At 43.4% G+C, this 24924-nt stretch overlaps 1 protein-coding gene across 1 annotated transcript in view; it reads right to left on the minus strand.

Annotated features, from left to right (window-relative positions):
• LOC106562972 (laminin subunit gamma-3) overlaps positions 1 to 24924 on the minus strand; it is a 257596-nt gene that overhangs the window by 20589 nt on the left and 212083 nt on the right. The window contains exons 13-19 of the mRNA XM_014128127.3: positions 10975 to 11163; positions 9697 to 9942; positions 6419 to 6572; positions 5941 to 6083; positions 5510 to 5688; positions 2588 to 2768; positions 1257 to 1483 (exon numbers count right to left, since the gene is read on the minus strand). Of these exons, the coding sequence (XP_013983602.3) occupies positions 1257 to 1483; positions 2588 to 2768; positions 5510 to 5688; positions 5941 to 6083; positions 6419 to 6572; positions 9697 to 9942; positions 10975 to 11163 (1319 nt within the window). The remainder of the gene's footprint in view (positions 1 to 1256; positions 1484 to 2587; positions 2769 to 5509; positions 5689 to 5940; positions 6084 to 6418; positions 6573 to 9696; positions 9943 to 10974; positions 11164 to 24924) is intronic.

Genomic DNA, 24924 nt, shown 5'->3' on the forward strand with positions numbered 1-24924 from the left:
TAAGAGTATATAGTGTGATTACTATATGTTCATGTATGCTACTGCAATGTCAACCTATAGTGAATAAAAATATAAACGCAACATGCAACAATTTATACGATTTTACAGAGTTACAGTTCATATCAGTAAATCAGTCAATTGAAATACATTCATTAGGCCCTAATCTATGGATTTCACAAGACTGGGAATACAGATATTGTATGTGTAGGGGCGTGGATCAGAAAACCAGGCAGTATCTGGTGTGACCACCATTTGCCTCATGCAGCGAGTCACATCTCCTTCTCATAGAGATTATCAGGCTGTTGAGTGTAGCCTTTGGAATGTTGTCCTACTCCTCTTCAACGGCTGTGTGAAGTTTCTGGATGTTGGCGGAAACTGGAACACGCTGTCGTACATGTCAATCTAGAGCATCCCAAACATGCTCAGTTGCAGTCAGGTCAAGACCCTGGTGAGGACGACGAGCACGCAGATGTGCTTCCCTAAGACTGTTTCTGACAGTTTGTGCAGAAATTCTTCTGTTGTGCAAACCCACAGTTTCATCAGCTGTATGGGTGGCTAGTCTCAGATGATTCCGCAGGTGAAGAAGCTGGATGTGGAGGTCCTGAGCTGGTGTGGATACACGTGGTCTGCGGTTGTGAGGATGGTTGGACTGCCAAATTCTCTAAAATGACTGCGGCTGCTTATGGTAGAGAAAGTAACACTCAATTCTCTGGCGTGAGCACTGGAGGACATTCCTACAGTCAGCATGCCGATTGCACACTCCCTCAAAACTTGAGACATTTTTGGCATTGTGTTGTGTGACAAAACTACACATTTTAGAGTGGCCTTTTGTTGTCCCCAGCACAAGGTGCACCTGTGGAATGATCATGCTGTTTAATCAGCTTCTAGATATGCCACACCTGTCAGGATTATCTTGGCAAAGGAGAAATGCTCTCAAGCAGTGATATTTAAAAATGTAGCACACAATTTGAGAGAGTATTGAACACTTCCGGGATCTTTTATTTCAGCTCCTGAAACATGGGACCAACACATTTATAGTTTTGTTCAGCATACATTTATGAATAGTTGAAATGACAGACTCAACAGCAGTCATTGATGAGTCAGAGACAGTGTCTGTGTCCCAAATGGCTCCCTGTTCCCTATATAGTGCACTTTTTTTGACCAGGGCCCATGTCATTGGTTGAAAGTAGTGCACTATGCAGGGAATAGGGTGCCATTTGGGACAGAGACAGTGTGAGAGTAAATGTCACACTGACCATGTTGTCCAGGTCCAGAGTGGCCTGCATCAGCTGGGTCCGTGCACTTCTAACCACTGACACAGAGTCAGCAAGGGTCCTGCACAATGTTCTCCACCCTTCCTCCTGCTCTTCCTCCATGCTGGCGCTACAGTTCATAGCTGTGGTAACAGTGTGCAGCTGGGCTGAGAGAGTGTGTGTAGACATCTCCAGGAGAGCAAACTCTTTGACAAAGGCTTCTTTTGCCTCTGCGGGGAATCAAAGAAACAGATGTGAGCAAACTTCAAAATACACAGCATGGATCATTAAACGGATCCTTTGGATTCCATTTCAATATTATTGTTATTTGGGACACAAGGCCTGCCAACCCCTTTGTAGTATGATTTGTAGTGGAACCGTTGCATTTTATCATGGCCTGCATATGGTCAATTGTAAATTCTCAGACTGAACTCACCGCACAGTGAGTCCAGTTGCCTTTGGTTATTGTTCTAGTTTTATTGTTCAGTTGTCTCATAATGTTAACTGCTGTGTGCCTAGCTAATGTGGCATTCTGGGTCTATTTGTGAGAGGAGGGTCATTACCGCATTGTCCTCTCTGTGAGATGATAAACTGTGTCTGTGTGCGTGTGTTTGTCTGTGTGTATACTGTTCTGTCTCGGTGCGTCCACACAGAGTTCCCCTCCTAGCCTAGCGTTATTGGACCACACAGAGCAGAATGTCCCGCCAACGAAGACTAGTGGTGTACCAAAGTAGGGTGGGCAGCGGTTGGACAGCCATAATCCTGATTATAGCTCTAATCATAATGAGCTACAGGGATTAAAGATGTGCTTGCTGCATGTCTGTTATACAAATAGGGATTAAGTTGCTCATACACAGCCCTGCCTGCCTTGTTCTGTATTGTTGGGATTCAGCCTCCATTCTGTCCATATCAATGAACCTGTAAGCCTTTTATGGTACATCTCTCCATAATTGTGGAGAGATGATTGTTAGGCTGGTTGACTGCTGATTCATGCTGATTCTGTCTCGTTCTATCCCATTATGTTGGGTTACATCTTTAACAATGTCTAGCTGAACAGTCCACAGTGAACAGTCAGCTAGGCATGGACAGTCATTCTGGGTGCAGTTTGGTGTCATCTGCTCTAGGTCTACTTGATCTACAGAATGGGATGGCGTGATGGTATTGTAATCTACAGTGTGAGATGGGCTATATGTCAGGTATAATGGCCAAATGAGAGTACAGTGGTAAACTGCATTGGCAGTGGGATTTCCGATTTCCTGACTGGTTGGATGAAAATAACAAACTGTCTGATCGATCGCGTGGAATGAGCGAGTGGGTGGGTGCTGATTGTTTACCTTGGATAGCCAGGAAGTCCTCCAGCGCATTGGGCAGGCTGTCCTCCCCCTGATGGCCACGCTCGTGATGCTGGCGCACGTGATACTCGCGCACATGATGCTGGCGTCCGTAGCCACTCCGGCAGTCGAAGCGTGCCAGGAGCTTCTCCAAATCCTGCAGCCGTGCCTTCAGCTTCCCTGCCTGTATGGGAAAACACCAGAACACCATACAATGGAGGTTTGGTGGGGGAGATTGTCAATGATGAGAATACAAGTACAAATCTGCACTCTGGTATGCTGCTCCCAGAGTGTGTAATGAAAAAAGAACAACTTTTTGACCCCAAACTGGTTCCTAACGAAGATATGGTTTCCTCTCAGATCCAGGACCTGGAAAAGTTTTGTATAGGTGTACGCATTTCACCCTTTTAAAGGCCCAAAACTTGATTTCCTGTGTTTTATATATATTTCCACACTGATGTTGTAATAATACTGTAAAATGTTGAAAATGATGATACTGCCCTTTTAGTGTTAGAGCTGTTTGAAAAAAAACCACCTGGAATTTCAGCTTGTTGTGGTGGGGTGACATCACCAGGCAGTAAATTAGTAATATACCAACAAGAAAGAGTTCCAAACCTCTCTGCCAATAACAGCTAGTTTTCAGTTGTCCCCTCCCCACTAAGACCACACCCAGACTGTCCGAGCAAAGTTCTTGCTTGAGAAATTGCTCTTTGCTAAGAAGATATTTGTTTTTCTATTTTGCCATTTTAATTGAAAACACAACTTAATTGTTACCCAGAAGTGATTTGATATTGAAATAAAAATGGCTGCATTGGACCTTTTTAAACATGAGATTGTCAATGAAAGCAGATGATAACATGATCCCACAGTGCCAATAACAAATCACACCCAGCCATGTTTACAGTGTATTCAATCTCATTCAAAACACAGAGATAAACATCTACGTTAAGAGTAGATTGTCTATCTTAACGTGAAAACGATTGTATATTTGAAAAGCAATACTCTCTGTGCAGTGGGAACAGGGCAAGCTCAACCCTAAGCACAGTTTCATACATTGGTTGTCAATTCTTAAGTGGACCTTGCTTTTGCATGAGCTTCCAGGCCTCTATGGTTAAGGCATATTACTGGCTGGGGAACCAAACGTTTTTAGAGTAGGCAATTAGCAGGCTCAACCTGTGTGTGTGTGTGTGTGTGTCGCTGCTAAACACTAGCAGGTGAGGAGGTACAGATGTCCTATCTTAATTTGATCACTCTGTTGTCGCAGAGAATTGTCCTCTGCAGCAGAAAATGCAATTTGTAATGAATTCAAGGTTTAAAAAGGCTTCAAAAGATTGTCATTTTCACATAAAAATTTGAGTGGATTTGCCCTTACGGAAAAATGCATCAACCTCTATAAACATGTCCTTTAATTATAATCCACATAACAATTCACATGTCCTGTTGCTGCAGGATTATTTGCCTGCTGTGAGAAACTGGTCAAATGAAGATAGTACATCTGTAGGTGGAGAGGGCATTTATAATACCACTTCTCTTTCACTCTCCTTGGTGGAGACTCACCCACATCCACTTAAAAAAAAGCCTGTAATTTGGACACTTCAGCCCACACGGAGGTAAAATCTGTTATTATATTACGGCAAGAGCAACAATAACTCCACACACAACACAGTATGGTATCTTGCGGTTGTTGTTTTTTTTAAACGTACATGAACAAAAGGAACATGCTGTATACAGCACAAGAGAGGAAAGGATTTATCCCCCTTTTTCTATTCTGTAGCGCTCCCTCTATGGTTACATTCTATCCACCCCCCTTCCTTTTTTTCTCTCCTGTCTTTAGAAGGGAGGAAGGTGTGTAGTAAAGAGCCAGAGGAGAGATATGAGAGCGAGAGATGAAGAGATGCGAGAGAAAGAGACTGCATGGTAGAGAGAAAGAGATGAGAGAAAGAGACTGGTAGGTAGAGGAGAGTAATTTTATGGGCTCTGAGCAGACCGGACCCCGGTGTTCTCTGAATTGCTAACACTGTGGAAATCACAGCAGTCTTTCCCAGGTACACGAATGGTTTGCTAGAGAAAAAACACAAACCACTTTAGCAAGAACAAGCATATGTACAGAAAGTACCAAACTCTGCTATTGTCTTTGCCTGCAGAGAAAAGCCACTGTATAGCATTTAGAACATAAGGCTCCCTATATAGTGCAGTGCACTACTTTTCTGGCCAAATGTAGTGCACTATATAGGGAATATAGGGAATACTATACATCACTATATAGGGAATAGGGTTCAATTTGGGACGCACATGGTCTATTTCAAATTTCAAATTTCAAATCAAATTTATTTTTATATAGCCCTTCGTACATCAGCTGATATTCTCAAAGTGCTGTACAGAAACCCAGCCTAAAACCCCAAACAGCAAGCAAAGCATGTGAAAGAAGCACGGTGGCTAGGAAAAACTCCCTAGGAAAAACTCCCTAGAAAGGCCAAAAACCTAGGAAGAAACCTAGAGAGGAACCAGGCTATGAGGGGTGGCCAGTCCTCTTCTGGCTGTGCAGGGTGGATATTAAAACAGAACATGGTCAAAATGTTAAAATGTTTCTGTAGCTGTTTCTGTATCTTCACATTGACTTCAGTCTGACTGTTAACTTACCTTAGTTTTTTAAATAAGGAGGCCAAATAGCCACGATTGTTAGACTACAAAGACATTCTTGGGTAGGAGTTTCAATAACTGACTTTTGTTTTGGAGGAAATTGCACTATGCAGTGGTAATGGGTTAATAACAGCACCTATTACCTATGAAAATTTATCCCACAGACAGGCTGAGAAGCAGACCAGGAGACAGACGGATAGAGATTCTGGCAAAAAAGGAGGCAAACTGAGACAGAGAAGAAGATAGAGAGACTGACAGTGAGACGCCTTGCGAACGCACTCTTACCTGCTCCTTGACTAGCCCATAGCAGATGGGGCACTCTTCACACTGGTGCGTGGCTCTGTTGTGGAAGTAGTTGAGCTCACACTGATCACACTTGTACCCCACGAAGCCCTGGCGGCAGGGACAGGTGCCGTTTGTGTGGCACTGCATGGAGCTGGAGCCCATAGGGTCGCAGTTACAGGCTGAGAGGGACAGGGGAGGGGGAGTGGACAGGGTACAGGGGGACAGAGGGAGGCAAGGTTGGACAGGGGGCCGGTGACATGCATGTCAGAGAGGGGTGAAACAATGGAAGTATTAGAGATTGCATGCTTGCATTTTGCATTTTTTACTTATTGTTATCAAAATGACTTGATTTAGCATATATTTTGGCCTGTCTCAGTATTTGACACACAAGGACTTCTAGACCCAATCACAGTATAGGCTACTGTAGCTACCTCTGCAGCCTCGTGAGGAGAAACCAAAGAAACCCATACGACAGGTGCTGCACAGCCGCCCCTCCAGTCCCGGCTGACACACACACTGCCCTGTGATCGGGTGGCACGCCGCGGAAGACGAGCCAATGGGGTTACAGTTACACCTTAGAAACAGTCGATGTAAAAAGTGATTCATGTACAGTAATAATTATTAACGAGACAAAACAGAACTACAGTATAGAGTCAGAAACATATACATTTACGTCATTTAGCAGATGCTCTTATCCAGAGCGACTTACAGTAGGGAATGCATACATTTCATGCATTTCTTTTTTTGTACTGGCCCCCCGTGGGAATTGAACCCACAACCCTGGCGTTGCACACACCATGCTGGCGTTGTAAACACCATGCTCTACCAACTGAGCCACAACTGAGCCACAGGGAAGGACTATTCTAAACCCTATAGATTAGTGCAGAATCCCTGGAGAATTCCCTGTACCTCTCACAGCCTACTCCAGGCTGCAGGTTGAAGAAGCCGACTGAACACTGGCCACAGTCTCCCCCGGTCACATGACTAAGGCACTGACAACTTCCGGTCTGGGGGTCACAGTCCTCCAACAACCCAGAAGTCCCTGCAGGACTGCAGTCGCAGGCTGGGTGAAGACACAACCACACGTCAACCACACATCAACCACGCAACCTCACATCAAATACAGTATCAAAAAAGTACAGTGGCCTAAACACACACACAGTACATGATCAAAACAGAACACAATTCAAACACAGTCTCCAAAAAGTGACATGAATCATATACATCCCAGAAAAAGTACACTAATTAAACACAGTATAAAAAATGTCTGTCTGACAAAACACTGAAGCTTATCCCTATATCAATGTGGCAGACACTGCTGTGATCGATTATTTTCCACCCTTTATCCATTCACTCGATCTTCAATCCGTTTACTTTATCTTCTAATCTATCCATTCACTCTATTCTACATTTACATTTTTGTCAGAAGTGGCAGAACTGAGTACTCGGGGTGTAAGGTTTGAGCATAGCTTGAAGGTATGGAGGGGCAGTTCAACTTGCTGCTCCGTATGCAAGTACCATGGTCTTTTAGTGGATATGAGCTTCGGCTGGAAGCCAGTGGAGTGTGCAGAGGAGCGGGGTGACATGAGAGAACTTGGGAAGGTTTAACACCAGGCGGGCTGCAATGTTCTGGATAACTTGCAGGGGAACCCAGCCAACAGCGAGTGACAGTGACTGGATAAGGACCTGAGCCACTCCTTGTGTAAGTTAGGGTTGTACTCTACAGATGTTTATAGAGCATGAACCTGCAGGAGCGAGTCACTGCTTTTATGTTTGCAGAGAACGACAGGGTTTTGTCCAGGGTCATGTCAAGTTTCTTTGTACACTGGGAAGGGGACACCGTGGAGTTGTCAACAGTGATGGAGAGGTCTTGGAGCGAGCTGGCCTTCCCCGGAAGGAAGAGCAGCACCGCCTTGTCCAGGTTGAGCTTGAGGTGGTGGGCCGACATCCAAGCTAAGATATCTGCCAGGCACGCAGAGATGCGTGTCGCCACCTGGGTGTCAGAAGGGGGAAGGAGAAAAGTAGTTGAGTGTCATGTGCATAGCAATGATAAGAGGGAACATATGACGATATGACAGAGCCGAGTGACTTGGTGTATAGATAGAAGAGGAGAGGGACTAGAACCAAGCTCTGGGGGACACCAGTAGTGAGAGTATGTGATGTAGTGACAGATCCTCTCCACGTCACCTGGTAGGAGTGGCCTACCAGGTAGGATGCAATCCAAAAGTGTGCAGAGCCTGAGACGCCCAGCCCTGAGAGGGTTGAGAGGAGGATCTGACAGTTCACAGTGTCAAAGGCAGCAGATAGATCTAGGATGAGAACAGAGGAGAGAATGTTAGCTTTGACAGTGCGGTGAACCTCCGTGACACACAAAAGAGCAGTCTCGGTTGAGTGCCCTGTCTTGAAGCCTGACTGGTTAGGGTCAAGAAGGTCATTCTGAGAGAGATAGCGAGAGAGTTGGTCAGAGACAGCACCCTCAAGTGTTTTGGAAAGAAAATAATGGATACTGGTCTGTAGTTTTTGATGACAGAGTAGTCGAGGAGAGCGATTCAGCGATTCAGGGGAGCGATTCAGGCAGGGGATGCAACCAGTGGTCAGGGATGAGTTGATGGAAGTGATGAATAGGAGAAGGTCTGGAGAAGGAAGGAGGGGATGGGGTTGAGCGCGCAGGTTGTTGGGCGGCCAGACCTCACTAGTTGCAGGATTTCATCTGGAGAGAGAATCCTATGAGGTTCATAGTCTAGACAGGAATAAAGTACAACAATCCTTCTCTTTGTAGGGTCTGTCTTGTCTGACCTGTGTGCCTGGCTGTACGTGAGCTGGAACAGTGCAGAGGCAGAGCAGGCCGTCTATCTGTGAGGTGTCTGTGGGGCAGCCATATCTCCCTGAGCCTGAGTGTGTGTGTGTGTGTGTGTGTGTGTGTGTGTGTGTGTGTGTGTGTGTGTGTGTGTGTGTGTGTGTGTGTGTGTGTGTGTGTGTGTGTGTGTGTGTGTAATTCAGTGTTTGCCTGTGTGTGTGTGTGTGTGTGTGTGTGTGTGTGTGTGTGTGTGTAATTCAGTGTGTGTGTGTGTGTGTGTGTGTGTGTGTGTGTGTGTGTGTGTGTGTGTGTGTGTGTGTGTGTGTGTGTGTGTGTGTGTGTGTGTGTGTGTGTGTAACTCAGTGAGGGAGACAGCAGAGTGAGACTCAGGGAGACTCATGGGCCTCCCCCTCACCACTCTGTCATATCTGTGTGTATTCCAAATGGTACCTTATTCTCCTATATAGTGCACTACTTTTGTAGTGCACTATGTAGGGAATAGGGTGCCATTTATGATGCAAACTCTGCTCAGCCCTAGGGTTATAGATGGAACAGCTCAGGTACTTCTGGGGGACAAAGACATTACGTACATCTCTCTCTCTCTCTCTCTCTCTCTCTCTCTCTCTCTCTCTCTTTCTCTGTCTCTATTCCTATCACTGCCTCTATCTCTCTCCATCTCTGTGTCTCTATTTCTCTCTGTCGTCTCTTGCACACTTTAGCTTTCTCTTTATATCGTTTTTGCTCTCATACATCTGCAGTATTCAAATCCTCCAAGGCCCTTCATGTATATCAGTAGAAAAAAGTGTATTTAAAGTTGAAACTTTTCTCTTTCTATTCATACATTATAATGGAGACAAAGTACTGTAGTTGGAATGTCAGTTTGTCAGGGCAGACTGCTCTCCGCTTCTTTCTCTGAAACACGTTCAGCTGACACAATTTCCTTATAGGTCTATGACTTCTATTCACTCAGAGAGAGAGAGCCTGTAAAGAAAATGTTCTCTCACTTTACAACAACTGTGGAGTTCCTAACGGTACTTTTAACCACAACTCTCAAGCTCTAACTTTTACTAAGAATTATTTTACTGAGAATTCCATTCATCTGCTATCAAGAATCTTTAGAATGTGAGAATTGCTGAAGTCAAGTCAATAGTACAGGAAATAACTTGTTAAACCCTCAAGAAAAGCTCACTATAAATCCACACATAAAAGGCACATATACACAGACACACAAACACACATTGATGCACACTAACAAATGTTATAACACATTGAAATACATTCATTGTCAATACATTATACATTTTTTATTTTGTATTTCTCCTTAATTAAAAAAAACCTATGTCACAGTAACCCAACCCTATATACGCCGTTCCCAAGTTCACACACTCACGTTTGCACTTCCCGGCCATCGTCCGGTCCATGGCATCTCCATAGTAACCGCGTTGACAACGTTGACAGTGGTCTCCCTCGGTGTGTCCCAGACACTTGAAGCAGCGGCCCGTCATGTGATCACACACGCCCAGCGCGTTGGGGTCCACGTTACCGTTACAGTCGCACCGCTCGCACTGCTGAACCAGCCCAGAACGGCCCAGGGGGTCGCCGTGGAAACCGTCCTCACACAACTCACACCTGGTTCCTGAGGAGAGACGATGTTTGTATTTGTGTGTGGGTGGGGGGTTTTGGTGGCCATTTTAATTTCAAACTAAATCAATATTTTTTAGACAAACTTCAAATTCAGTTATATGAAATTCTTGTAATGAATAAACAATCCCAACCTGTCAAGGGAATATGTTTTAATTCACACTCTGTGCTCTACACATGCTAGGATCAAGATCAATTTTATCAAGACAGCGAGGACAGTTAGCTATCACCAGCAAGGTTTTTATAAAAAAATCAGTCAGCCAATTTGTGGAAATCCGCTCCACTGAGCAAACAATGAACTTCAAGGTTGTGTCCCAAATGGCACCCTATTCCCTACTATATTGGGCAGGGTTGGGCAAACTTTTTTGCTCGAGGGACCCACATCAGAATTTTTAAATACAACGGAGGGCCGCATTTTTTGGTCGGACCGATTGTTAATAAAATCAGTTTGTGGGGTCCTCCCGAGTGTGATGCAGTGCCTTAGACCGCTGCGCCAGTGCTTGAGGCGTCACTACAGACCTGGGTTTGATCCCAGGCTGTGTCACAGCTGGCCCGTGACTGGGAGACCCATGAGGAGGCGCACAATTGACCCAGCGTCGTCCGGGTTAGGAGAGGGTTTGGCAAGCTGAGATTTCCTTGTCCCATAGCGCTCTAGCGACTCCTGTGGTGGCTTCCGGGTTAAGCGGGCATTGTGTCAAGAAGCAGTGCTGCTTGGCTGGGTCGTCTTTCGGAGGACGCACGGCTATCGACCTTCGCCTGTCCCGAGTCCATATGGGAGTTGCAGCGATGGGACAAGACAGTAACTACCAATTGGATACCACAAATTATTATTAATATTAAACAAAATGATGTCTCGCGGGCCGGATTGGTCGGGTCGGGTCAGATACCCGCGGGCCGTACTTTGCCCCTCCTTGATATAGGGAATAAGGTGACATTTGGGATCCAACCCAGGTTGGGGGAATGGCATGGTTTGTTCCCATTACCAGACATCTAACAGTAATCTAACAGTAACAGTAATTCGTCTCACCCCTCTGTCCTGAAGGGCAGTTGGTACAGACCACGTCCCCAATCTCCATCATTTGAGCACAGCTGGTGCGGTCCGGGCAGGGGCAAGTTCGACAGTCGTTGGTCGTGCCAATCAACGCGTTGCCATAGTAACCATCCAGGCAGCGCTCGCAGGTCGGTCCTGTGGTGAAGTCGGCACACTCACACACACCTGCGTGGGGTAGAGAGAGAAGGAGAGACGGACACCGTTACAACTCACTAAAGCGCACACAGGACCATCATACTGAATCTCAGTAGCAGACACAGATGAATGACTCCGAGACATGTGACTGAGACTGGTGGTACTTGTGAGTAGGAAAGCAGCAACTATTCAATACACTTGAAGGTACCCAGCTACCCATCCACCTCCCTCTCTCACCTCACTCACTCCACTTTCATTCTCTCTCTTCTTTTTCACAGGCAAAAGCTAGCGCGAACCTGAACGTGTGCACACACGCTCGCGCACGCACGCACGCACACACACAAGCACACACACCAAGGAGGATGAATGCTGTATTGATTTTCTCCTCTGACAGATCCAGGCCACAGTGAGTAGAGTTCCCCTTACCACCAGCAGAGTGCGCTGTGTCTCTGTCTCTAGCCAGCTGTCTGCACCATACACGTAGTTCTCCACACAGGCACAGCAGAACGAGAGAACAATAAGAGGAAACAGCCAATACTGAAAGCCAGTCCTCCACCGGAGAGAGAGATAGTGCAGAAATAACTGGTCTAAATTCACTGTAATTGCTTTGGGAAAAATAAGAGCTGGATTCAGACAGAAAGACCTTCAAGGAGCAAACCAATTCACCCCAAGTGAGAGATTACCATATGTATTATGTCCTAAAAACAGACTGTTAAATCCATATGTCTTATAGAGCCTCAGGGAAAACAACTCTGGGCTTTACGCATGTGGCTACAGCTCTTCACATATATAATACATCTGGTTTCCATAGAAATGGATTTTATGAACTTTTGACCACTCATCTAGTTTTTCTCTCTGTTTGCTGGGATAATTAGCCACAGAGCTGTAACTGTTAAATATGCTCATTATGATGGAGAATCATAGTTTGAATAATAAACACTCTCCAAACCCAAACGTAAGTAAAAAAAATAACTAGGCCTACAATTCAATATAAACCTAATCAAATGTCACTTCACATATGTTGCAATTATGTGAATAGTTATGTTCACAATTCAAATCATTAAGAGTTTAAGCTGGGGATAACATATGGAATTGTTTTAAGATGGTCAAACCAAGTATCATTTAGCCATTTCATTAGGACTGCTTAAGGTATTAAAAAAATATACAAACAAAATATTTGGTCAAACATTGAATAACCCAGAAAACTGCTAAAAATAGCCCATATTAACATATGTAGCCTAAGAAACATGGACCATGAAGTCAATAACTTGCTTGTAAGAGATGACATTCATATATCTCTGAAACTCACTTAGATAATACCTTTGATGATACAGTGGTAGCAATACAGGGTTATAACATCTATTGAAAGACAGAAATGCCAACTGATATCTATAATCAGAACCATATTCCTGTAAAGCTTAGAGACGATCTAATGTTAAATACTGTTGATGTAATATGGCTACAGGTTCATCTGCCTCACGTAAAGCCCATTCTTGTGCTAACAATCAGTATCTGGATAATATGTTTCAAATGCTTGATAATGTATGTGATATCACCAGAGAAGTATATTTTCTGAGTGATTTAAATATTGACTGGCTATCATCAAGCTGCCCACTCAGGAAAAAACTCCAAACTGTAAACAGTGCCTGCAACCTGGATCGGGTTGTCAATCAACCTACCAGGGTCGTTACAAACAGCACAGGAATTAAATCATCAACATGTATTGATCTCATCTTTACTAATGCTGCAGATATTTGCTTTAAAGCAGTATCCAAATCCATAGGATGTAGTGATCACAATATAATAGCCATATCTAGGAAAACCAAAGTTCCAAAGGCTGGGCCTAATATAGTGTATGAGGTCAATCAATCAATCAATCAATCAAATGTATTTATAAAGCCCTTCTTACATCAGCTGATGTCACAAAGTGCTGTACAGAATCCCAGACTAAAACCCCAAACAGCAAGCAATGCAGGTGTAGAAGCAAGGTGGCTAGAGGTCATACAAGAGGTCATACAATAAGTTTTATGGTGATTCATATGTTGATGACATAAAGAATATTTGCTGGTCTGTGGTGTGTAATGAGGAGCAACCTGACGATGCACTTGACGCATTTATGGAACTACTTATTCCAGTTATAATAAGCACACACCCATTAAGAAAATGACTATAAAAAATGTTAAATGCCCTTGGATTGATGAGGAATTAAAAAATTGTATGGTTGAAGGTATGGCAATTAAGTCTGGCAGTCCAACTGATTGGCAAACGTACTGCAAATTAAGATATCATGTGACTAAACTAAATAAAAATACAAATAAACTACACTATGAAACAAAGATAAACTATATAAAGAATGATAGTAAAAAGCTTTGGGGCACCTTAAATGAAATTTTGGGAAGAAAAGCCAACTCGGCTCCTTCATTCATTGAATCAGATGGCTAATTCATGACAAATCCCATGATATTGCAAACTACTTTAATGACTTTTTCATTGGCAAGATAAGCAAACTTAGGGATGACAAATTCTGACACTACACATCCAAGTATATCGGACCAAATTATGAAAGACAAGAATTGTACTTTTGAATTCCGTAAAGTCAGTGTGGAAGAGGTGAAAAAAATATTGCTGTCTATCAACAATGACAAGCCACTGGGGTCTGACAATCTGGATGGAAAATTACTGAGGATAATAGAAGACAATATTGTTCCTATTTGCCACATCTTCAATTTAAGCCTACTAGAGAGCGTGTGCCCTCAGGCCTGGAGGGAAGCTAAAGTCATTCCGCTACCCAAGAATAGTAAAGCTCCCTTTACTGGCTCAAATAGACAACCAATCAGCCTGTTACCAACCCTTAGTAAACTTCTTAGTAAACCTCGCTGAAAGTGGATGAGAGATTGACTTCATCACTACTTTTATTTATGAGAGGTACTGACATGTTGAATACACCGAGCTGTCTGTCTAAACTACTGGCATACAGCTCGGTCACCCATGCATACCCCACAAGACATGCCACAAGAGGTCTCTTCACAGTCCCCAAGTCCAGAACAGACTATTGGAGGCACACAGTCAGTACTACATAGAGCCATGACTATATGGAACTCTATTCCACATCAAGTAACTGACGCAAGCAGTAAAATTAGATTTAAAAAACAGATAAAAAACACCTATGGAACAGCGGGGACTGTGAAGCAACACAAACATTGGCACAGACACATGCATACACACACACACACACACACACACACACACACACACACACACACACACACACACACACACACACACACACACACACTGTATATGTCAGGATCCATAATAAATACAAATACAAATAGCCCATAGAAACACATTGAATAATAGATTCATGCATGGAAAAACAAAGTCAAAGAATAAGTTTGTTTTAAAGTGCCTGTCCTATTTCTGAGAGATAAAAGAAAGATCAGGATATGTTTTATTTTTGGCACTAAACTACTTCCATATATACTTCCATTCATATTTTTTTTACTGGTACCGGGATACCTTCAGACGAGGCTTGTGGGCATCCTAGAGCAAACTGTTCAAATGCTAAATGGTAGATCGGCAGTACTGACTTCAGAAGAGTCCCGTGACGCTTGTTGGGGTCATATAGCAAAACAGAGAACACCATCATGTTTGTGAGAGTCTCATCTTTCCAGAGTGGTCATACCGTTCAGACGCTACAGAGTTTTCACCCCTACTCTTACGATAAGTGCCATGGGATCTTTAATGACCTCAGAGAGTCAGGACACCTGTATAACATGACAGCACCTTACACAGGGTAGTGTCCCCAATCACTGCCATGAGAAATTAGGATGTATATATATTTTTTTAAACCTGAGGAAAGAGTGCCTCCTACTGACCCTCCAACACCACTTCCAGCAGCATCTGGTCTCCCATTCAAGGACTGACCAGGACCAACCCTGCTTAGCTTCAGAAGCAAGCCAGCAGTGGGATGCAGGTTGGTATTCTGCTGGCACCAGTTAGGACATGTGCCAGCACCCCCCTGTATATATTGTTATTTTTTACTGCTGCTCTTTAATTACTTGTTACATTTATCTATACCAGGCGGTGTCAGAGGAAGGCCCTAAAAATTGTCAAAGACTCCAGCCACCCTAGTCATAGACTGTTCTCTCTGCTAACACATGGCAAGCGGTACCGCAGCGTGAAGTCTAGGTCCAAGAGGCTTCTGAAAAGCTTCTACCCCAAGCCATAAGACTCCTGAACATATAGTCAAATGGCTACCCAGACTATTTGCATTGCCCCCCCCCCATCTCCACACCACTGCCACTCTCTGTTGTCATCTATGCATAGTCACTTTAATTCATTCTACCTACATGTACATACTACCTCAACTAACCGGTGCCCCTGCACATTGACTCTGTACCGGTTATTTTTTACTGCTACTCTTTAATTACTTGTTACATTTATCGCTTATTCTTATCCGTATTTCTTTAAACTGCACTGTCGGTTAGGGGCTCGTAAGTAAGCATTTCACTGTAAGGTCTACACCTGTTGTATTCGGCGCATGTGACTAATACAATTTGATTTGATTTGATTTGAATCTAAACAAACATCTCTCCTCAGGGAGAGCACTCCAGTTGCAGTGATCTCACTACAAGATGGGCGGGTAACATAAAATCCATCTCTCACCTTAACACACCCCTAAGCAGGCCACTCTAGACCTCACCCCAGCTGCCATGGCAACATATTCAATACCTAACCCACCCTAAGGTTTAGGAGACCCAGCAGTTTAGCAAACCAACTGCACATCAAACCCAGAGCTAAAATCACCTCAAACTACCTCTGGTCCAGACAGCTATACACACTCCAACAGTAAAACCATTTAACATTCATATTCAATAACCTGTTAAATATTTTGAAGGTCCAAATATCAAACCCCATCTAATACTGTAGTGATAGGAAGCTTCCTTCCTGGTTCAATGAATGGCCAACAGGCCTATCCGTCAGTATGATTAAACAGGACTTTTTAAAGCTATTAACTATATAGCCGATTTTAGTTCAAATCATCAAGTCTATCTTGAGCGAGCAAAGATTATTGCTATTGGGTCAGTGAAGCCGCTTCCTGTCTTCCTTTGTTGCTAAGACGAAGTTGTACGTCTCAAATGGGACCCTATTCCCTATATAGTGCACTACCTTTGACCAGGGCCCATAGGGCCATTTTGGACCCAGACACTAAGACAAAGTGCTGCCAAATAACTTCACAGATATGTACCGTATGCAAGAAGCTACATTGATCACACGGCCTTTAAGGAAACCCTAATGAGCCTGTAGTTTAATGAAGTGTGGAGTGCTACGCTAGCTAACAGCATGGTAAAAATAATTACGAGTGCGTCCCAAATGGCACCCTGTTCCCTATGTAGTGCACTATTTCTGACCAGGGCCAAGAGGTAATGCACTGCATTGGGAATAGGGTGCCGTTTGGGACGTAGCCTATTAGTTATTCACTGAGGTGCCTAATACTAATTCTTGATATTCAAGCATGTAATACCAGTCATTCATAATTGTTCTCCATAAGACAAAGAGTTTGGGTTTATTGCAACGCACTAAGGACTTAGTGTAGTCATACCGATTGTGGGTCCGTGTCTCTGTCAAATGAGCCATGGTAGACTTAATGTTCAGAATGTGCTGACAGACAGTACTGCTTGTGAAGATGAACGAGCACAGTTCAGAGTTACTGAGGCTCTTCCTGCATGGGACTGGACAAGTATTACTATTGCTTTTAGTTCAGTGCTTCTTCTGTAAAGATAACAGTTCTGCTTGGTTACTAACAAATCGCCTCAATCATCATCATCTTCAACATCACCTTCATCTACCCAATCATCATTGCTTCATTACATTAATGTAAAATCAAGGTTAAATTTGAACTGCAGCTGTTTTAAAATCAATTTCACCTCCACTAATTGAATTGAAATAGGAATCTGAATAAATAGAGACTAGTTCCCCCATTCATCAGTCATGGTTGACGTTTCTAGCTGGTCTGTAAGATGGCACTGCTATTATGTGTGTTTTTTACACTGATCATAACTTTTTTGTACAGAATGATTGCGCCATCATTTCCTATGAGCGAAAACAGCTTCTGGACATCAGAACAGCGATCACTTACCTCGATTTGGACGAAAATGTCTACTTCAACAAGTCGGCAGCTCTGGACCTTCTATTTACTCCAGACCAGTCCCGAATCCCCGGGACTAGAAAGATGAAGCGGCGGTGAAAGAGAGGCAGGTGAGCCGGCATCCTGACGAGACTATGTCGGCGAGCAAATAGACCGTCATTGCCCTCTGTTCTATTGATGAACGTGCAGTCACTGGAGAACAAACTGGATGAACTCCATTCGAGAATATACTATCAACGGGTCCTGAAACTGTAATATCCTATTTTTCTCAGAGTCGTGGCTGAAAAAGTACATGGATAGGAATCTGTATAAATAGAGACTAATTCCCCCATTCATCAGTCATGGTTGAACACCAAGGTAACCTGCCTAAATGACTATCGCCCCGTAGCACTCACATCTATAGCCATGAAATGCTTTGAAAGGCTGGTCATGGCTCACATCAACACCATCATCCCAGACACCCTGGACGCACTCCAATTTGCATACTGCCCCAACAGATCTACAGATGACGCAATCTCTACAGCACTCCACACAGCCCTCACCAACCTGGACAAAATTATATCTAAGTAAGAATGCTGTTCATTGATTACAGCTTAACATTCAACACCACAGCCCTCCAAGCTCATCACCAAGCTCGGGGCCCTGGGACTGAAGACCTTACTCTACAATTGGAATGGATCCTGGACCTCCTGAAGCGCTGCCACCGGGTGGTGAGGGTAGGCAACAACACATCCGCCACGCTGGTCATCAACACAGTGGCCCTCAGGGTGTGTGCTTAGTCCCCTCCTGTACTCCCTGTTCACCCACAATTGTGTGGCCGCGCACTACTCCAACACCATCAAGATTGCTGACGACATGACGGTGGTAGGACTGATCACCGACGATGATGAGCAGCCTATAGGGAGGTCAGAGACCTGGCAATGTGGTGCCAGGACAAGACGCCAGACACATACTCGGGGGTAATAACCTTCAATCTGGATAACAACACAAAACAAATCATAAGGCTAGAGAAATGTATCGAGGAATATTATGAAAACAAGGAACACCCAAACATGACGGAGAGTAAACAAGGAACGCGACTCTACTACGGACACAGACGATTTATGCTTTTCACCACCGGGAATGGTAAGGGTGGAAACTGATCTGTTAAAATGGATAAATGATAAACTGGGCATAGTTGAATTAGTCAGTAAAGATATAAAGGAGTTGAAGATGAGTGACGAAAAGATGCGCCAATGGAGAAAGAAACAAACAAGCTAAAAGGGACAGTCAATAAGATTGAAACGGATGTTAATGAACTTAAAAAGGACTAGATCTTTCTGAGAGATGCCTTACTTGACATTCAGACTAGATCTATGAGAGAACATCTGGTACTTACTGGTATCCATGAAAAAGAAGGCGAAGTTCCTGAAATTATGGTAAAGGAATTCCTTTTTACAGCGCTTTGAATCCCACGTGAAGCTGTCAGCAAAATCAAACTCGAACGTCTACACCAATTCGGACAGAGAGCACAGAGATATGCACGCCCAATCGTTGCCAAATGTACTTTCTTTAAAGATAAAATAATGGTTAAAAGACTGGGTAAAAGACTCGCTGCCACGAAAATAGGCATGAATGATCAGTTCCCGAAGGAAATTGCAGAACGGCGCAAAGTTCTATACCCAATCTTCAAGGAGAATAGATTAAAAGGGAAACATGTAGCTCTCGTAGTTGACAAACTGTATATTGATAACCAAATGTTCCCGAGAAATAAATACTACTCCATGGCTATTCTAAATATGACAAAGTTCCCTTAGAGGAGTGGAATAATGGAACACACAATACTAGCCATGGTAGGGATTGTAATAAAAAAATATATTGAAAAGCAAAAAAATACAATTGTTATAGAAATACTCTACAACTACACTATACCATTCTAAATAGGGACTGTTGGAAAATAATTAGTATTAGACTTTCCATTTATAGTATTTTATAAATAAAATAAATCTTCAAATATAAGGAACTGGAACACAAAAGTACTCAATCAACATGATAGAGATTAAACACAGCAAACAGAGGACATAGAAGGCACTGTATGTGGGCATGTGCGGATGTATTGTGATGGAAGGTGGGGTGTGTGTTTTTGTGTTTGGAAAAGTGTGGAGTTAAGTAAGTGAAAAAGGAAAATGGTTGCAAATCTCAGAGCCCATTTGTGTTTGTGAGCAAGGGTTGTGAGAGAGCGTTTTCAATTTAATGCAGATATGCATTTAAAAATAAATTATAAATATAGTTGATTTATTTATTGTCCTATCATGATGGAACAGGCCCCAACCAGTAGCGGACTGGACCCGGGAGAACCAGGAAAATTCCCGATGGGCTAGTCAACCTCGGTGGGCAGCCTGCCTTAGTTTTTTTTTTACTACTAATAAAAAAGTTGGCAGAAAGTTGAGCAACACGGGCCAACCCCCCCTTTCCCCCAGTCCCGTTGGTCTATTCCAAACGAACTTCTATGCAATCCTTAGACCCACCCCCTTTGTCTCGCTCACACATTGACACTGACAGTGACAGCTCGAAAACTAGCTACAATAGAAAATGGAAAATCAGAGTACAAAATGTAAGGGTGGGGCTGAAAAGTTAAGAGACAAAAGAGTCAAAAGTATTCACTGCAAGTAAATGTAAAAAATTAACTGACTTATTCGGTAGTAGTAGTACCAGTGCCACCGACGTTAACATCGAAGTGCTAGACCGGCAAGAGGAAGATGCCGTAACCCGGTTCATGGGTAAAAGTGTAGACGGAGAGGACAGCGAAGCCAAAGATAGTGCAGCCGAGGCGGTAGATATGTGCCTAAATGTGTTACAAATACAACATGTTAAATCAGAATTTATGAGTGATATGCAAATACTATTGGTCAGCTACTGCTGTGTAAATGTACCAGAAAGAAAGAATTGAGGTAAAGACGTACAGTAACTGGGTGTTCAAACCGGCTAGCGGAAAAACTAGGGGAAAAACTCAAATTTGACGCCTGGCAAAGCTATGAATGCCTAGATTTTGCCGTCCTGTGGGGATTTTGTGGGAAATGGCAATCACTTGAGTATCAGTGATTTACTGTCGTATAATTTTCACTTGATTCTCATTGCTTTTGCCTTGTCGTTCTAAACACTAAATTGCATTAGACATATACAAACGTTAATTAGCAAATTTTATTTCATGTCTATACAGCCATTGGTTGCATATAGTATACATATTGTAAAACCAATCAAGTACTTTCCCTCTCAAATTCATAATTTGAGCGGGAGAATATGTCTACAGTGATTTGCTAGCTATGATCCTCATCGCCACGGTTCCTACCATTTCGCCTCTTACTAGACAATGCATTGAAACTCATCGTCATGCCAACAGTCCGGTGTGAACGGCGAGTAAAGCCACAAAAAACTTGTTGTGTTGTCATTCATTCACTTGATATGAAATAGTGGGGTTGCTGCTGCGTTTTTGGAGTTTTTCAAAATTGGGCATTTATTAGTTAATCTTTTTTTAAATTCATATCCAGATTGATGATAGGACCAGTCCAGTTTCAGTGGAAGTGAGCATTGATGTGGATGACAGGCCCAGTCCAGTTTCAGTGGAAGAGACAATCTTTGGGGTTGATGACAGGCCCAGTCCAGTTTCAGTGGAAGAGAGAGTCAGGGAAGGCCAGGATGCTAGACTAACTTTTGATTATTTCAAGATACCCAAGTCAGATGACCTAATAACATTTTTTTTGTTTCCACCCTATGCAGGAATCAAAAAAACTCTGTGGTACAGAGGGTTTTCTGTTTTAAAGACGGCACCAATCGGAAATGGCTGTCATACAATGAAGAAAGCCATGCATTATACTGTTCAATTTGTATGGCATTTGCAAAGCCTATTGACAGCAGTATTTTTATGAGTGGAATGACAGATTGTAAACATGTTCACCAAAGGGTAGAAGAGCATGAGAAAAGCAACATGCACAGAAGTAGTGCTGAGGCATACTTTTTAAGGTCCTCCAAAGCAGACATGCAAAGTGTGCTCAGTGGCAGTCAGGTGTCTGCCCACAGAGCAGGTACGCAGGAGAAGGCAGGTGCTGGAATGTGTCATAGACATAGTGAAAGTCATTGACAAGAGGGGGCTCAGATACAGGGGGATGCAGTCTGAGGCTGCGTATACATTAGAGGACACCAGTATCGATCACGGTCATTTCTTGGAGATGATAATACTGCTGGGAGTAGTATGACGTCTGCTTGAAAGAACATCTCACTGAATGTATTGAGAAAAGCAAGAACCTACATCAGTCTGGGGCAAGAGGCAGAGGTTCTCTAATCACACTCTCAAAAAATACTGTCAACACCGTCATTCAAACAATTCAGAGCATTATCCAACAGACCATGTCAAGTGAAATTGAGCAAGCTGGAATGTTCTCTGTCCAGATCGACACAACTCAGGACATCACTTCTCAAGACCAGTGCTCTGTCATTGTGAGATATGTGACAGACGTCGTACAAGAGAGGCTTGTGGCTGTTGTGAAGTGTGAGGCCTCCACTGGACAGTACTTTGTCCAGTTGTTGACAGATGTCGTGGATAAACTCAAATTAGACATGAGCAAGTGCATTGGCAATGCTACGTATGGAGCATCCAATATGTAGGGCAAATATAAGGGCTTCTCTACTCTCTTATCCTCAAAGTCCCCCAATCAAGTGGATGTATGGTGCTATGCACATTTCCTTAATCTGTTTTTTTTCTGACAACAACTGTAATTGTCTTAGCAAGTGGGTCACTGTTTGCTCTCCTTAACGACATTGCTGTGTTATTCCGTGAATCCTACCAAAGGATGGATGTGTGGGAGAAGAAGAGCCAGGACAGGCGACACAGACGCCTATCTCCACACAGAGAAACACGCTGGTAGGCTAAGGATAGTGCTTGAAAGAAGGTCTTTGGAAAATATTTTTTACATTTTACATTTTAGTCATTTAGCAGATGCTCTTGTCCAGAGCGATTTATAGTAGTGAATGCATACATTTCATAATTTTTTTCCTCCATACTGGTCCCCCGTGGGAATTGAACCCACGACCCTGGCGTTGCAAACACCATGCTCTACCAACTGAGCCACACAGGACAACCAGGGTCTCTATGTTGAAGTACTCCTCATACTATCAGCCATACAAGGACAGGCCAACATGAAGACAACTGTTCGGGTGAAGACAAGAGGATTTACTGAGGCTCTTCTCCGGTATGAGACGATACTGACAGCTCAAATATTTCTTCGTATATTTGAGAACAGCACTCAGAGAGTGCCTATAAAGTTCAACTCCACAATCAGATTGTGGATACAGTCACAGATAGTATCCACAGGCGATTTCTGTCTCATGGCGCTCTATATGTTCACCTAGCCCTTGTGGACCCTAGAAACTTCTCCCAAATAACATCCAATGGTCTTCCAGAGACAGTCCTTCAAGAGCTCAGCAAAAGTTTGCTTCGATTTGATAGCCGAGCAACTGGTGACAATTTGCAGTGTGAGCTGAGAAGCCTCGCTGTACAATGGAAAAGACTGAAAAGTTCAGGATTGGAGGAATACATGACCAGGACAGTGGAGGATGGCTCTGATGGAAATGAATAATAAATTCTGCTCATCCTGCAAAGAATGTCCACTGCTGAGACAGTACAACCTGCTGACTGATGCATAACATATCCTTGGCCTTGGATACAAGTTCCTACTCACCCTCTCAGTTACCCAAGTAGCTTGTGAGCGAAGTTTCTCTACCTTAAAGTATATCAAGAGCAGACTCAGGAGCACTCTCTCACAACAACACCTAGAGGCCTTCATGCTGATGGCCACTGAGAAGGGCATCCTAATGGCCCTGGATACTGACATGGTGATCAATAGAGTTGCAGAGAAAAGCAAGCTGTTGAGAAAATTGCTCCTCCAATAAGGTAGATGCGACATATTTCCTATAACTTGCTTACTTACCATTATTTTACATTTCTAATGTCTCTTTTTCCTGTCTGTAATATTGCTGTCCAGTACTTTGACAGAGTGAAGCCAGCCAGCTGACCCCGAGCAGCAGTTAGACAGTTCTATGTTTCAGTGAGTATTGTGGATATTATAGCATCTCATTTTTACTCTAGGCTTCAGGTGATGTAGATGAATCATGACTCATGATGGCTTGTGCTGCTTTCTTACAGGTTACGTTCTATGTTTGGCGAGATGTTCAACCATTGTTTTTTAGAAGGTGTACTCCCATGATTTAAAGCCAACCAGCTGACCCTGAGCAGCAGTTAGACAGTCTATGTCTCAATGAGTATTGTGGATATTTTATAATCTCTTTTTCACCCTAGGCTTCATGTGATGTAGTTCAATCATGACAAATTCAGTATGTGTTCTGTAGAAGTTTTATAACAATGTGCAGTGTTTGTGTGTGTGTTCTGCAGCCTTTTTAAAGTAGTACTGCTATAGTGAGCAATGGTTGTGATGCAGCTCGGTGGTTGTATTAGGTCGTGTGTACGTGCGTGCATTTGCAGGGCGGCCGTGGTGGAGTATAAGGGGGCCGGTTCTAGTGGGCAGGTCTGGACCAAAGTCCAGTGACGTTTTTTTACTCCCAGTCTGTCCCTGTCCCCAACCCTATACACTAGACACCCATCTGAGCGACCCATACACTAAGGAGAAGTTCTTATATTTTTTAATGGGTCTACTGTTAGTACCATATACACAGCCAAATCAGAAAGATGAATGTTGTCAGAGACCTACTAAAGCAGCAGCGCCCCCTCAAGATTCTGAGCCTGTCTGGCAGGGTTGGTCCTACAAAGCCAAGTTCCCCTGATGGGAGAGCATAATATATACGGAAATTCTCAAAGCTGCAAATAAGAACCTTGACGTTCTTGTACCTAGCCGGTGGGGATTCCGGTGGTGTGCCCCCACCCAGGTACTGGCAGTGCTGGCAACACTAGCTGCAGTAACCCATGGGGAGAGGGTCACACTCGGATAATCAGAGAGGGGGCATATTCTTTTGGCCCTGGTGGCACAAAATAATCAAAGGTCTGACTGTACAGAGATGCTTGGTAAAATGGTCAAAACGGGGGACCACCGTGTGTGTGTTTCAGGGGAAGGGGGTGTATCTGATCTCCAAATTTTTGTTAAATTTTGCAGGCCTTTTCAAACAGCTGCAACTGTGTATGCATTCGTAAATCAAGTCCTTTCTTGAGATGGGCTCACGTTTGTAAAAACGGTTGAGCATCTGAGCTTATGGTTATTTGTGGGGGAAAGGGGTTGAGTGTGTGTGTGTGTGTGTGTGTGTGTGTGTGTGTATCCCACATCTGTTGCTAGGGGGCAATGATGTTAGGGGCAATATAGAATGAATCACAATAATTGTTCACTAAAATAATAATTGCTTGCCAAAAATGTAATTTTTGTAATGGCAATCCTGGTTCTAGGTAACAGTCCTTTGCATGAACTGCCTACATTATTATTCATATTATTTGCTAATTCTAGAAATTAAGATATGCATGATTTTGTATTTATATATACACCTGTATATATCTTTTAATAGCTATATATAAATGCAAATCGAGGTGAGGGTGATGGAAATGCTTTTGGCAGTCGATCTGCTTCTGTTCTGTGGGTGGAACCGTGTTTACAAAAGATGGGTCT

The sequence above is a fragment of the Salmo salar genome, chromosome 11 (genome assembly GCF_965601325.2).
Source record: "Salmo salar chromosome 11, fSalSal1, whole genome shotgun sequence".
NCBI lineage: Eukaryota > Metazoa > Chordata > Actinopteri > Salmoniformes > Salmonidae > Salmo > Salmo salar.